The 14,779-nt window shown below is 37.5% G+C and overlaps 2 protein-coding genes across 2 annotated transcripts; both read right to left on the bottom strand.

Annotated features, from left to right (window-relative positions):
* Positions 1–446: 446 nt before the first annotated feature.
* LOC121958429 (caveolin-1-like) lies at positions 447–2,959 on the bottom strand. Its single transcript, XM_042507334.1, has 3 exons — positions 2,733–2,959; positions 2,266–2,410; positions 447–1,334 (listed from the first exon to the last, which is right to left on the bottom strand). Exons 2-3 carry the CDS (start codon positions 2,374–2,376, stop codon positions 993–995), a joined length of 453 nt encoding a protein of 150 aa, XP_042363268.1. The 5' UTR covers positions 2,377–2,410; positions 2,733–2,959; the 3' UTR covers positions 447–992.
* Positions 2,960–4,742: 1,783 nt separating this feature from the next.
* Positions 4,743–7,934, bottom strand: zgc:172270 (uncharacterized protein LOC100136849 homolog). Its single transcript, XM_042507323.1, has 3 exons — positions 7,615–7,934; positions 7,232–7,419; positions 4,743–5,263 (listed from the first exon to the last, which is right to left on the bottom strand). The coding sequence occupies exons 1-3, from the start codon at positions 7,840–7,842 to the stop codon at positions 5,113–5,115; spliced, it is 567 nt and encodes a 188-aa protein (XP_042363257.1). The 5' UTR covers positions 7,843–7,934; the 3' UTR covers positions 4,743–5,112.
* Between the last annotated feature and the right edge of the window lie 6,845 nt (positions 7,935–14,779).

The following is a 14,779-nucleotide window of genomic DNA, read 5'->3' as shown; positions in this document are numbered from 1 at the left end:
CCTGGACTTATAGAAACATTTTATCTCATTGGGATTAATTTAGAATATTGGTTCCCCCTTGTGGCCACTGATTATTCCAATAAGTAGACATTTTTTCCTGCTGTGTTTCTGTTGCTGTGGATTCAAGGCAATATGCCATCTGTTTATACTCAACATATGGAGAATGTCAGGATCTGGAACAGATAATGTGCGTTCTTGGCCTGTTAGGTGTGTTTTAAAACTTCTTTAACTTTATATGGCCAGGGAGGTTGTGTAACAAAACATTGTGGTTTAGGGCAACATTCACAGGAAGCAGTTTTAAAACAGTGAAAAAGTTAAATTCACTTTCACATACAGTTTTCAAAGTGTGACTAGTGTCTAACATTTGGCTTAACCACAAAATTTACTGATGCTTAAATCTGTCTGTCATGGCATGTTGGAGAAATTACAGTTGTTCTACTGTGAGGAACCATTGAACTTGAAGCATGATTTATTTGATGTTTGTCTGGTTCACACAAGTGAAAATGTAAAAACAGTGAAATTCATGGTTGTCAATTGTCAGGTTTTGCTGTAAAAAAAGAAACATCATTGTAGAGCTGCAGTGATTTTTAGAGATAAAAAAGGTTACAAAATATCTCATTCCAGCTTCTTAAATGTAAATATTTTCTGGATTTTTTTACTGCTATATAAAAGTCTACAAAATATTTTGGGCTTTGGGCAACCCTGATTGACATTTTTCACTATATCTGACATTTTAAAGACTAAACAACTAATCACTTAATGAAAAACATGAGCAAGTTGACACTTTACAATGTAAATAATTGTTAGTTGTAGCCCGACATCATTGAAATTCAATCCAGCAATAGACACTAAATCAGCTCAAAATGTTAACCAACGAAAATGACAATCATTAATCTTGCACCCTTGCAGCCTAATGTGTTGTGGATCTTCTAAAAGTCAGTGAAATGTCCAGAAATTAATCTTCGTGACAGGGTAAAGCAGCTGTACAGATCTTACACCTCCTTTTGTAAAACCACCCTCACACTGCTGTATATCTTCCCCATTGCCTCAAAGAATGGGTCAATGAAGATGCGTATGTACAGCGAGAAGTATTGGCTCACACAGTGCATATTAATCAGAAAGCTCTTAATACAGGGAGCAACAACCCAGATGTGCCAAAATGACAGACAAGCAAACGTGAAGCCCCAGATAAGTGACAAAGGGATGCCCAAGATGGCAGTCAGGGTGCGGTAACAGCAGTACTTTGTCCCTGTGAAGGTGATGTTGCTGCCTGTCCACACACAGTCTAAACTGTGTGTCCCAGCAGGCTCTGCGATCACATCTTCAAAGCTGATCTACAGCATACAGAGAAGGGTCATTAATTTACTGTGTTTAGTTAGACAGGCTTATATGGTCAGTTCACACAAATCACAAATAAACATGTCTTCCCACCTACTTCAGGCAGAATCTAGCCAAGCTTTACAGAACACATGCACAGACCTCACAACGAGACAACAGGTACAAAATACGATAATATTCATATTATAATAAAAGGAAGTAGCAAGTAGGAAGTAGAAGCAAGTACAGTGGATGATCCTAAGAGACAGTGATTCCGAAAATAAATGCATTTTTTTTAATGCTCTGACTTACACTGACACTAAATCCCATTTGTTGTTTTTGTGTAGAGGTGGTGGCAAAAAAAAACTGCATTAAAAAAATCTTCTTCTAGGGATGTAACAATGCCAATGGTACGGATTTATCACAATATTAAAAAAGACATGATTTTTTTGGGAACAGCTCGATGGCTAATCGACTTGGCTAAGCTTAGCTCCTGTGAAAACAGCAACAACAACAAAAAAGACAAACAGTAATTTTTCGCATACATCGTTCCAGAGATATTGAATGTTAGCAACATTATATCATTTACATCGTCGACCCCAAAGTTGAGTCCTGTTATCAACACTTATTCAAAATCAACCATTTAAAACTTCCCAGTTCTCTATCAGGAAGCTTAAAATCACAATCAAGATTTTTTTCTATGAAGTTATATTAAATTTTAGCAAAGGCTTAATCGCTGGCAGCATGCATGGTCAAATCAACCATGATCCAATAATAGAAAGAATTATCTCAGGCCTTTGCTCTTCCAACTTACCAAAAAAGCTGACACACACACACATACACACACACACTTTCAAAGCTTGATCAATCTCAAACATTACATCACACAGTTTATACTTTAATGTATGTGCGTCCAAAGCAAACACTGAATATTTTCAATATTTTCACCTTGATGACGTCCTCATTGATTTGCTTGGGGTCTCTATTGATGAGGTCGATCTCCCAGGTGAAGCTGTCCGTCCTGATCATCTGCTCCTGGCTGCTGTTAAATTCCGCCATGGTCCTGCTCTCTGACTGAAGAAGCAGACTGAAGCTGAGATAATAAAGCAAAGGACAGCAAGATGATTAGCCTTGTGGGTGTGGCAGCAGTCCGAGCCACAGAGGGCAGGAGAGGGATGTGGCAATTAGATAGAAACACCACACAATGTTTATTTCAAATCCAGGAATGCCAGCGGGAGCTGCCAGCGATGACTTCCTTAAACTGTCAACTCACATGCCATGTGAAGTATAGGGATGCACACACACACACACACACACACACACACACACATAGAGTAGCATTGTCTTTTCTTTTTTGGTGACAACTCGCACTGTGACTCAACATGGAAAACAGATAACTTCTCAAATTTCCCCACCTGTTTCCAAGCAGTATTATTGTTGGCTCCACTGTTGTACAAACAACCAAATTGCTTCCAGTTTTCCTCAGAGGTCAGCACAGTTTCCACAGCAACCTTGTTGGTTCCACCGTTCAAAACTCTCTATCCTGGGAATAGCAATGAACTACAGTGATACTCTTTGGTAACTGGGTATAGCTACTGATAGCGATCGGGTAAAACGAAAATGCTTTTCTCTTCCTGTTTTGGGTAAGCAGTGGTTGATGCATTTCCTTTGTGCTATAAATCAAGCCTTTATTTTCCCAAGAGATCATACCCAGTGGCAGACATATTTGCATAAAAGTGAGGCTTGTAAGGGAGCCAATCTACATGCAGATGGTGTGATTTTCTATAGTTATGACATTGTGCAATCAGCATTTACTCCATAATGGTCAAGTGAAGCAAAAAGCTTGTGTGTATTGCCACTTTACAGAATTTTTTCATAGAGAAGCATGATGCAATTCACACTGCCGAAAGAAAAAGAGATTTGGTCTCTATTGATAATTTTAACATTCATGACACCTGTAAAGGGGGTGATATTTTGTATAACTCACCCATTTACATTTTATTACGGTTTATATTTAATGGTTGGGCCACTTTGAATGACAGGCTGTCTGCTAGGCACCGTTACAGTGTGTGAGTCAGATCCACCCCTCACTCCTCAACAGCACCATTCCTTCTTGCAAAATATGGTCTTTTCTGGCCAAAATGGTGACAGCCAAAATGTCAGAAATTGTTTCATAACAGCAGTATAAAAACCAATGGGTGAGGTCATGGTAGATATGGCCAATATTAATAAGTCTATTATAGGTTTGCTTTCAAGACTTCAACAAATGCATGAGTAAATATATAAAGATAAGATGAAAATGTGCTTCTGTGTGTGTGTGTGTGTGTGTGTGTGTGTGTTTGTTTGTTTGTTTGTTTGTATTTGTTTCATTCTGACCAAAAGGTTATGTTTTTGCAGGATGTAGAGGATGATGAGGGACGTTACAAAAGAGTGGTTTTGTTTTTATTGCTGACTCTGTATTGGCATGAATTAGATAACTTTTCTCGCTGTACTTAGCAAAAAAACAGGAAGACACACACTCTCTCACTCACTCACTCACTTTCTCTCTCTCTCTCTCTCACACACACACACACACACACACACACACACAGAGGGATGCAGGGAGTGGGAAAGAACTACAAACTTTCTATTCCGTTTTTCTGAATATAATACATACAAATTAAAAAACACTTAAGTTAAATAAAACTTAATATTAAAATATTATCAGTTGTTATTTGCAGAAAATTCATACATTACATAAGGTTAAAAATAATGATCTGAGGAATCACATGGTGATATGAGGACATGGTGGTCACTTTTAAAAAACACACAGTCAGCAATGAAAACAGAGCTGCTCATTTATAACATCTCTCACCATCCTTTACATCCTTTACATCCTGTAAAAAGAGGATGTAGATAGTGAGGAAGAGGTCGGGAAGAGATACACACACACACACACACACACACACACAAACACAGACATAGAAGAGGTGGGGCGGGCACACACCTCTCAGGCACATGCATCTGGAAATAAATCCATCTTATTTTAAGGTTCATCCCCCTTCCTGCTGACCTATTGTCCTTACAGTAATGGTGTCAAGACAATGGTTTAAATATCTGTTTAAATCACAGTGAGTATAAAGTGGAGAACTAATGAGTTATCCATAACTTTTGTTGCCATTGCTTCCTCTAAGAATACATCTAAGAGAAGTGTTTCTTCTTTTCTACTGAACTAAATGTAAAGGTTACAGTTTACTGTACACTACAGTTTGAAACTAACTACAGTTTGAAAGATTTAACCAAATATAGACTAAAACCCCAGTTTTAAAGCATAAATATGATACAACAATCAATTTATATAACAAATGATGCAAAAATTGATCAAATTTTGTAAAATCACACAGAGCTGTGTATCCCCACTGTTGTATCAGTGTAAGAAAACAGTATTATCAACAAAAAGAAATACTTTAATCAATTTCATTTTCTTCAAAACAATCACTGTTATGGAAGTTGTTAAAGAATCTGCATTGTCTTCATCCAAGATGTTTTTTTGTCTCACTAAAGTGATTTCACCCTCTGAGCAAGAAAGGAAGAATTAAATCACCATCTATTGTTTTTAACATTACACACCCTGTATAGACATTAAAAAGGGCCATCAGATGCTTTTGAACTATAACCAAACTGTGGAAAACATGTAATTATAAACATTTTACTTTGAATTAGACATTAAATAATCAAATATCAATGCCCAATTCAGCTCAGTCCACTACAACACCACTGCAGGAAACAAACAATCCCTGTCTGGATGTGTGAGTCTCATTCTTTGGCCAGGTGAATGCTGAAGCCTCCACAGCATCTCCCAGCACTCGTGAGGAAGGGACGCACAATGACGTCTAGCACAATACTCCACAGGCTCTGCAGCCAGCGTGTGCCGATGAGGATACACTGACTGCAGGGACCAACCATCCTGCCAGAGAAAGAAACAAAACAATTACAAACACAGATGCACAAAAAGAAAGTTGTTCACTCCCGCAAAACCCCCAGAGGGTTTTATACTCATAGCTTTGATATTTCGTAACTTTGGGTTGAATCAGGACATTAACCCTTCTTAGTTCTCTGCAGTTATTTCACAGTTCCTCTTTTTGTAAGCACAGCATGCATCTTTATTATGTCCTTTAGACAGTCAGAAAATCAAGGTCCAGAGAAGAAAAAAACTTTGGTAATCCTATGACTCTTGCTGTACTGCCACCAGAGGGTCAAATTTTTCACATAACTCGCTCAGGAAACATCTCAACTTTATTTACTACTTTATTTAGTAGGGATATTTAGTGTTCCCAGATGATAAATGCTTATTAGTTTAGTGATTGACTGACTTTTCCTCTCGTGCCACTTTTTATGATTTTGATTAAAATTTCTCGACAACGGTTCAATGGATAACCTCGATGTCAAAGTCTGCTGTATCCTGATTTTTTCAGACTTTTGGGAGGACTGGACTAAGTTTAAGACTGAATTAAGTTGCCGTTATTAGTTAGTCTGTCTTTAATTTCACTTGGTCGGCTTGTTGTTAAGTGGATTGTGTTTTGGGGTTTAAATTATTTGTGTATTTTCCTCCTGTGTGCCTGTGCTGCCTTTTCCTCATTTACCCATCTACACACCTGCTCTGCATCAGCCTTGTTAGTCCTTTCCTGTTCTCAGTTCTTCACAGCCAATCAGCTTTCTGCCTGGTCTTCTGCTTCATCATCTGATTCCCCTTGTGAGCTTCTCCACTTGAACTTCATCCCCTCATCAGTCTAGTATGTATTTAAGTCCTGGTTTTCAGTTCAGTCTTTGTTGAATCCTTGATTCGATTGTGTGGTGTTCAGTGGTTGTCTTCTGCATTTGGGCCCACCTGCTCCACATCTCATGACACTTGAAATTGTGTACCGACTCTCATGTTCCCCACAGAATGAATTGTAGTTACTCTTGGGATCCCTTCTGTCATCATCAGATGAATATTTTACGATGATTTGTCCAGTACTTTGGTTTATGAGGAACTAAGTGCAAATTTCCCATCAGCCTCACCTGTACTTTGTTTTTAGTGCTAATAATTAAATATATGCATGCTAACGTGCTAAACTAAGAAGGTGAACATAATAAACATTAAACCTGCTTAACACCATCATGCTACCCTTGTCATTGTTAGGATGCTGGTGCAAGAATTCAGTCCAGCCTTAGGCCTGCTTGAAGTGTCTTATTTCAGGATGTGAGAACAACAAACAAATTTCCTTTCACCCCTATGTTATTGGAGTGGAGCCAGAAATTTCACATAATATCTCAAAATCCGGCTAAACGAAACCCAAACTATCTGTGTGATTGACAGTAGTAGTAAGAAACAATGTCTGTGTTGTTCCCTTAAAGGTCTATTGTGTATGATTTAGTGGTATCTAACACTGAGGGTCCAGAACTGAAACTTCTCCTGTGTGCTAAGCGTGTAGAAGAACTGCGATGGTCGACCCAAAAACATGAAAATGCAAATGGTCCTATCCCTTGGGAGGAAGTCTGTTGTGTTTCTGCTCAGCCTTACACCCTAACAGCTTCTTCAACATTTGCACATCATAATGCAAACTTTGTAACTTTTTATGCTATTTCAAGATACCTCCTTCTCTGCTCCAGTAATAATTACAAGGGCCACTAGAGGACTATGGTTGTTTTTCAATGAAAGCGGGCGTGCTCAAGGCTAATGTAGAAATAACATGGTGGATTTCATGGGAGAGGACCTGCTGTGTATATAGATATAAATGATTCCTAATAAGGTCAAAAGGATTCTTATTTTCAGTTGATTGTAAACTAAAGAAAACGTAGTTATAATTATCACGTATCGTTTCTTCTAGCAGATGCCCCAAAATCCTATACAATGGACATTTAGTATGTGCAGGAAGGCCTGATTGAAACCTACCAGATGTGGAGGCAGCTGAGGATGGCGAACAGGACACCAGAGATAATTGAAATGGGAATGGCCAGAAGCACTGTGACTATCCTGTAGATCCAAACCCGAGACACCTCAAACAAGGCGTTACTCCAGATCCACACTCTGTCCCCACTGCGCACTGACACCGGCTCAGCTATCACATCCTCAAACGTCACCTGGAGACACAAAGAGAAAGCGGTGCTGATGCTACACTCCTGTTCCAGTTTGACCTATCCACCCTCAAAAATAAATGATATCCACTGGAGGGCAGTACAATCAGCCAAACTGTTTTTTTTAATAATCTCTGTGTCCAAAGCCCAAAGGGTCCATAAAACAAAGTTTTATAGAGCTACTGCATAAGAATGCAATACCTTGAGACAGTCATTGATACCGCGGGGGTCTCTGACATTAATCAGAGGCTTGGTGTCACTGATTTCTACTAGAGTTGACGTATGAATGTTTTCCTCTTCTTCCAGAACAGGCGGGGCTCGCCACAGCGTCTCAGGTTCCTCCCCATTGTCAAATTCAGAGCCACTTGAGTCTCTCTCCAAGTCAATCTCTACTTCCTCTGAATCTTCCCCTTTCATCATAGTGCTCATCCAAATGTGAAAACACAATCCACAGAGCAGAGTTAGCGCCTGTCTCTTCCCTCACAGCTCAGACTGAGGCCACTGAGTGGACCCCTCAGCTGGCTGAGTGCTGAGGTTATATTGGGAAAGTTACAGTGCCCTGCATGGTATTTGCAGATGGTCTTTCAAGTGAAGATCATTTTCCTGTGCTGAGGGAGGGATAGGAAGGATAGTGTGGGATATAAATACTTTTAGCATGGCGATGGCTCTGATACACCCCATTGGGAATGCAATCACACTGACACAGACAACAGGAAACAAATCTGCATGAGAGCAAAGATACAGTAAAACAGATGTTAAAAGTGCACATTATGTAAGTTCCAGCTGTAATTTTTAGTGACACATATTTGCCTTTCTGCTCCTAATTTTCTACTTACTGATTTCAGTCATTTCAGATGCCTTTCAAAAGTATCTGAAACCTCAAATCTGGAGCAAATTGGTGGTATTTAAAAAAAAAACCAACAAACAAAAAAAAACAAAAAAAAACATGGGGGATAAGGTGATGGGGACTTGGCAAGAAAGGTTCCACAAATAACAAGAGGATTTGAAAAGTTATCTATAAAGAACAACGGAAAATGTCTAGGAAAAAAAAAGAAAAAAAAGTTTAAAAAAAAAAAATTACCATAATTAAATATTTAAAATTCTGATTTAAAAAAACCCAAACATTTTAGCACCTTTTTCAGGTCACTGCATTTATTTATTCATTTATTTATATTCCTTACTATATTTCAGGAAATTTTCTTGTACTTTTAAAAAAAATAATTTCCTCATGATTTAGGTGTAATTTCTTGCATTGGTCATTGCCATCTTCCTATGTTTTGCACAGCTTTCAAAGGGCTAGAGATGCAAATTGGTTGTGTTAGAAAAGGGATTGAATTGCAAGACGATGCTGCCTCCCTCTGTCCTCTCTTCTTCAGAGCAAGTAGATGTGCCTTTGCTCCATTTTTATGTGAAAAACTGCAAGTATGCCAGGAAGATTCATTTTCTTAAGAACTGAAAAGCACTGGACTTTATGGGTCACCCTAAAAATCAATAAATAAATTCAACCCACTGGAGCATTATTACTGTAACATTTTCTTGGGACACTCTCCTTGACATTAAAAAAGCAATAGCATCCTCAGAATATGTCAAATTAATAACACTATTGAAATGCTAAAAAGCCAAAATAATGTAAAACATAAGACTTATAAGTTCTGTTTACCAACAATCACTACCATTCTATGTTTTTAAAACAAAAGCTGTCACTGTCATTTTATATTAGCCTAAGAAGTATATATGACTCATTTATTTTTGACATATGTAAAACTGGAGTGCAGCTTTTACATATAAACATCTGTTGCATTCAAGCCCGATTAAGCTTATTGTCAACAGGAAAAAAATCTGGCCCTTCAGTGTTGGCTTTATTTCCAAGCCCCAGAGGTTGTTGCTTAGGTATGACTGATTGTAAATTCTTATCACAACATTTTAAAAAGGAAGGAGGAGAGACTTTTTTCTTCAACATTTTGGTTGTCTTTGTCTGTTTGGAACTGCTTTAGTTTTGTTTTCTAAATGCTTCATCTGTATGCTTGTGATTTTAGTGTATTCCTCTGATACTATATATGTTGACAGTTTGATATAAACTTTTTTTTTTTAAGTAAGAGGGGAGAGACCATAGTTACAGAGCAGCAACTATGGTGTTAAATCACTAACTGCAAAAATAGGCGCTGTTTCTCAAAACAGACATACTGATGCTTTACACTTATAGATGATTTTGATATTGGGAAAAAGAAAGGAAACAAAACTCTGGTCTAGAGGCACTAGTTGAACTCATATGGTCCAGTGCAACTTTGTACTAAAAATCCATCTTTTTGATCATATCCATCCTCTCACTTAAAGATATCAGTTGACTGTTAAGCTGTGAGAATCCATTACTGCCTTGGTCTGCTCTTTCTGGTTCACTCACAGCATCAGTCTCAAGGTGGAAGCAACAGGAGATATATTGCATGTTATCACAATATCCTCCTCTAGGTCCAGTATGAAGAGCATAATCAGGTCTCTGCACTCTGACTGGTGTAAAGCAGGTTTCGCAACATGCTTTTAACAAAAAAAAAAAAAAAAACCCTTTCACCTTTGTCAACCTTTGGACCCATTAACCAGTCATCCTCTCTGCTATTAATAGGTCAGCTATGAATCCACAGTTAGACCATATCACTCAGCTACCCACCGCACCTTTATCACAAGGCCATCATCATCTTCACACACACATGATGACCCAGTACAGCGGCTGACTATGTGATAATCTGATAAAATAATGTAAATATACCAATACATCCTAAAGAAATACCCTCTCCTTTCTATCCACCCTATTCGTCTCAAAAATCCTCGTATTCTTCAAAATAAAATGATTGACTGAATGCACCATAGTAGATATGTATCCAAGAGTTTGACCCATGCATTGCCAAGAGAAGCAAACAGCATGGACATGTTTTCTATTCATTAAGGTTGAGCAATTACTGCACATAAAACAAACTGCTACCAAAACAAATTATGCATCCGTTCAACGTTGAACATAAATGAGCTACTCCATGATGACCACAGTCTCCATGGTAATGACCATTTCTGTCTGCCACTAGATGAAGATAGAGAGAGAACACAGTGTATGGATGACTGAGAGTTTCCTGTGTCTGTGCCGGAGATGATGGTATGCTAATGGATCACACACCTCGCCAGATGGAGTTTGTTTGTGACTGTGGCTGCACAGGTGAGGTCAGCGGAGAGAGAGAGAGAGAGAGAGAGAGAGAGAGAGAGAGCTCACTTTTTGTTTTAATTTATTAATTTTTAATTTTTACATCTATATACAGTAGACATAACACACACACAAAACAAAATGTTGCTCTTTTTTATTTATGCATGTTTTTTTTAGCCAATGGATTGCTGTTCATTTGAATAATATTATTGATTATTTTTTCTTATATTTATTTATGTCATCATTTAATTGTATCTGAGGCTTTGGCAATATTGTTTTACAAACATTCATGGCAATAAAGCAAATTTAATTGAAACTGAATTTAATTGAACTAACAGAGAGAAAGAGAGAGAGAGAGAGAGGAAACATTACATTCATAAATAAGTTACATTCATTAGTTAATCTGTCTTTGTACATCATTGATCTATCTCATCTCATCAATGGAACACAGTACCAACATCAATTAGAGAGTCCCAAACATGACATTCCTTTAAGTTTAATGCTAAGAAATGTTTTATTGAGAAACAACAATGTCAGCACTGATGCTAGGCCAATTTTACATTATGTTAAAATGACTGTACTTACACTGTGTCTGCATCAATGGCTATTAGGATTTTATCTGCTCATATTGTCATATTGTGTTGCATATTCTTAAGTTGTACATGTTATAATGTGTGACTTTTTATCTTAATGTTGTTTGGCTTAACCATTATACATATTGTATATTCATAATGTATTTTTTTAATTATTTTTGGATGCCTATTAACATCAGGCAAGCAACTACTGTATGAGTGAAATCTAGCTCCCCAGCTAACTCCAGTGAATTTACATTTGTTTAAATGTGGATTAATGAGCACGGTCCCTTCTTAAATAAATAAATTAGAAAAAATATTATAAGTTATTCCTGTTTGATCCTTGATATGATTGTGTTATGTTCAGTTGCGGTTTCCGTGAAATAAATAATGATCTTTTGAGCTCCAGTTGCTGTCTTCTGCAGCTGGGTCCACCTGCTTTGCATCCTAGGATGAAACTGTCCATTTAAAAATAACAAACAAGTGTTTGTGATTGTATTTATAAAATATTCCACCACTGGTTGCATGAAAAGGTGTTACTTTGTAGGTCATTGTAGGTGATTTGTAGGTCCAAAGAGGTAAGAAGTGCTACCACACAAACACATGTTCATATTATTAATATCAGTAAATGGAGGAAATGTGTGTCTGTTTGAACTTTATTTAACTCCAACCCCCATTCAACTGCTGTGTTCCTAACAGCCGCGGCTTATTTAGGGCATGACGGATGTCAGACAGAGTTCCTGCTCAGCACCAGCTGCTTTCAGTACAATAGGTCAGACTGATTATTTTTTAATGTCTAATTAACAATGCAATCACCCATTCAATGCTTCCCATCTAACGCCACAACTGAAAAAAAAATATATATATATTTATTTTCAGCACTGGATTATCTGTAGAAAATCCCCATAAAATGCCAATAAAACAACACAACTGGATGCAGTAAAACACCACAGTATGTCACAGTATGCTTGTACAAATGTTTTGCAAAAAGAAAAGAACAAAGATGCAAAACTTTATTGGGTCTTGATGTATAATGCATATACACATTGCCATTATACACATTTCAGCTGCTGGCTATATTAGCAGACAGATGTATGAGCGAGTCTCAAGTCTCTCATTTGACTTCCGCAAGAACATGAATTAGCAAATTTCCAAAAATGTTGATCTATTCCTTAAAAAGTGTTCCTCAGAGGGTCTGTAATATGCACGTGTTTCATAGGCCCGTGATTAGTTTGCGGGGCCTGAGTGGAGTGGATGTGAGGCTGTGTGAAGCTCAGTAAAGGTGGTTGAGCAGCTGTCATGTTATATGTGTACATGCAGTTCTGAGGAAAGTCATGCTGTTACTGTTTAAGAGAAGATCTGATGAAATAATGTGGTTCACTCAGTCGGACAGCACCATCAATCACACCTCCTCCCTTTGATTCTTCAGGAGCGGTTCTCTCATTATCACTGTCTGTGCAACAACACAGAAGCTCATCAAGTTTAAAGTAAACAGACAGTGCATGGTACAGAACATTAGGTCTTTGCAGTTTAGGACGGTTGAATAACACACTTGGCTGAGTTCAAGCCACGATTTCTCATTTTCTATGGAGAGTGGGCTCATGTTTGATCTACAGTGGATGTGCTTTGCACAAGAGATGCACAGTTGATGTGATTGTCTTGATTTAATAAAAGCCCGGGCTGAGATGGGAGGTCCTTCACTTTAATTAGCAACTTATGAAGACTGCTCAGGCTCAAATATTCATTAGACCGAATCACACACTTTGGAGGCTGGGTGATGAAACAGGCAGTCAGCTCTTTGAAATTTGTTTTTATCTTAAAACCACTGTATTACAAACCATGGTCAGAAGATGGGTAACTAAAGTGTCTGTAATTGTTAGTTCAATGTTATGGTTATCTTTTGGAGAAAAAGGGCCAAAAACAGAGTACAAACTGTTCTTTGTATTTTTGTAAAACTTCCTTATCTTTGTCTCATTGAAGCCATGTGATTTTTCTCACTGAGTGAAATCATTCAAACCCAAGACTTTTTTTGTTTTTATGGTTGCACTGCTCCACCCTATCAAATGGAAATATTCAGGAAGTTTTAATGCATCATATTATAAATATTTATCCAATAAATCATTACATGTGTATGTTTCATACATATCTGGTAGTTTTTAAAGTGCCGGAATATATTACCTGACTTTTGTCATTGGGAGGTGGGGGGGTGGTGTGTCATGCCAAGCTGCAGACCAGTGTTCGAGGAAAAACAACACCAGCTGTTTTATGGCAACCCTTTAGAGTGTTTCCACCAGTTTTTGAAGCACCAAAACTGTGTGTTTTTACTGACACATCACAGCACTTCCAAGCAACGTTTGTGGCACTAAACCTGTATGTTTTTCACCAATCTGTCCCAGCTTTTCCAGTGGCTTCTGTGTCACCAAATGCGGATATTTTAGTGGTTTTTATGACTGAACCCAACCCCCCACAGCGTTATTGAGAAAAATGAAGTGTCAATGCATCCACTTAAAAAAATGTACAAATTTAACTTGGACCTTTGCAAAGTATTGGAACTAATCTCCAATTTTAAATAAAGCTCTGTAGGTCTGTAGCCAGTAATAAATGTCTAATTGGTCAAAAACAATATGGACAACACTTCAGAGTTTACTTAAGTGGACATTAAGAATACAGTCAAAACTTTAAAACTGTATGAGAAGATTAGCATAGAAAATTTGACTTCATATTATCCTTAAAAAAAACATCCCAATAATATAACTTCTTCTATATGACTGTGACGACGGTGATGTTGATGATGTGGGAGACAACTGTACGTGCACAGCATCTGTTTGTGTTCAACAAACCTCCATGTAGGTGTCATATCATATTTGCACACTGTATGTGTGTATATCACTGCCTGTTCTTGGCTTCTTGTTTTATTATGTTGGCTTTGATAACAGTATTTATCTGTACTTGTTATGAAAGTTGCATTGGTACTCTGCAGCACTTATGTAAATGTGCATACAGCCACAAACCATAAAATGGCACCGTGTTATCTTGCTTTTAACATATCTGGATGTCTATAAATCACTTTCGCTTGTGTTTCTGGATTTCAGTTTATGTAGGGACGTTTTTCCTCCTGCCTGTCAGTACACAGTCTTATACAGTTGTCTCTTCTTTTATTGTTATTTCTCTTTTCACTGAAATTAAAGCAGAAGTTCTACATTTAATCTACTTATGTATTTGCTGAATTATATTTAGATGGTCTTTACAGTGTTAGTGAAACTTTAACTCAGCATGCTCTTCTCATTTGTCACCATTCATAAGCATGTATACCAGATGATATTACCTAAATCTCTGTGGGAAAGCATAATATTCAGAATCCACATCTTATCATCTAACTGCCTTGATTGATCAATCTGTGAATAATTTTAATGAAAAGCCTATTTTAACATGAACACACTGCATATACCATAATTTAATGTGTTCTGTGTTTTAGGTCATATTAAAAGGTAAATGTATGGAAATATATAAATAGTTGTTGATCTGCCAGTGAACACATATTAAGAGGGCTTTAGAGACAACCACTTCAGATGTTATGAAATGGTATTTTCTCCTTATATAATCATGTGCT

The sequence above is a fragment of the Plectropomus leopardus genome, chromosome 2, assembly GCF_008729295.1.
Source record: "Plectropomus leopardus isolate mb chromosome 2, YSFRI_Pleo_2.0, whole genome shotgun sequence".
Classification (NCBI taxonomy): domain Eukaryota; kingdom Metazoa; phylum Chordata; class Actinopteri; order Perciformes; family Serranidae; genus Plectropomus; species Plectropomus leopardus.
Note: the sequence above shows the minus strand (reverse complement) of the source record. Positions and strands in the feature narration are given on the sequence as shown.

Bases quoted from the DNA above. Each gene is read 5' to 3' on its own strand.
- LOC121958429 (XM_042507334.1), bottom strand. From the start codon at position 2,376: ATGGCGGAATTTAACAGCAGCCAGGAGCAGATGATCAGGACGGACAGC. The intron at 1,335-2,265 runs GTGAAAATATTG...TGTATGCTGTAG, and splicing joins TCAATGAGGACGTCATCAAG to ATCAGCTTTGAAGATGTGAT.
- zgc:172270 (XM_042507323.1), bottom strand. From the start codon at position 7,842: ATGAGCACTATGATGAAAGGGGAAGATTCAGAGGAAGTAGAGATTGAC. The intron at 7,420-7,614 runs GTATTGCATTCT...TTGTGTCTCCAG, and splicing joins GTATCAATGACTGTCTCAAG to GTGACGTTTGAGGATGTGAT. The intron at 5,264-7,231 runs GTAGGTTTCAAT...TTTCTCTGGCAG, and splicing joins CTCAGCTGCCTCCACATCTG to GATGGTTGGTCCCTGCAGTC.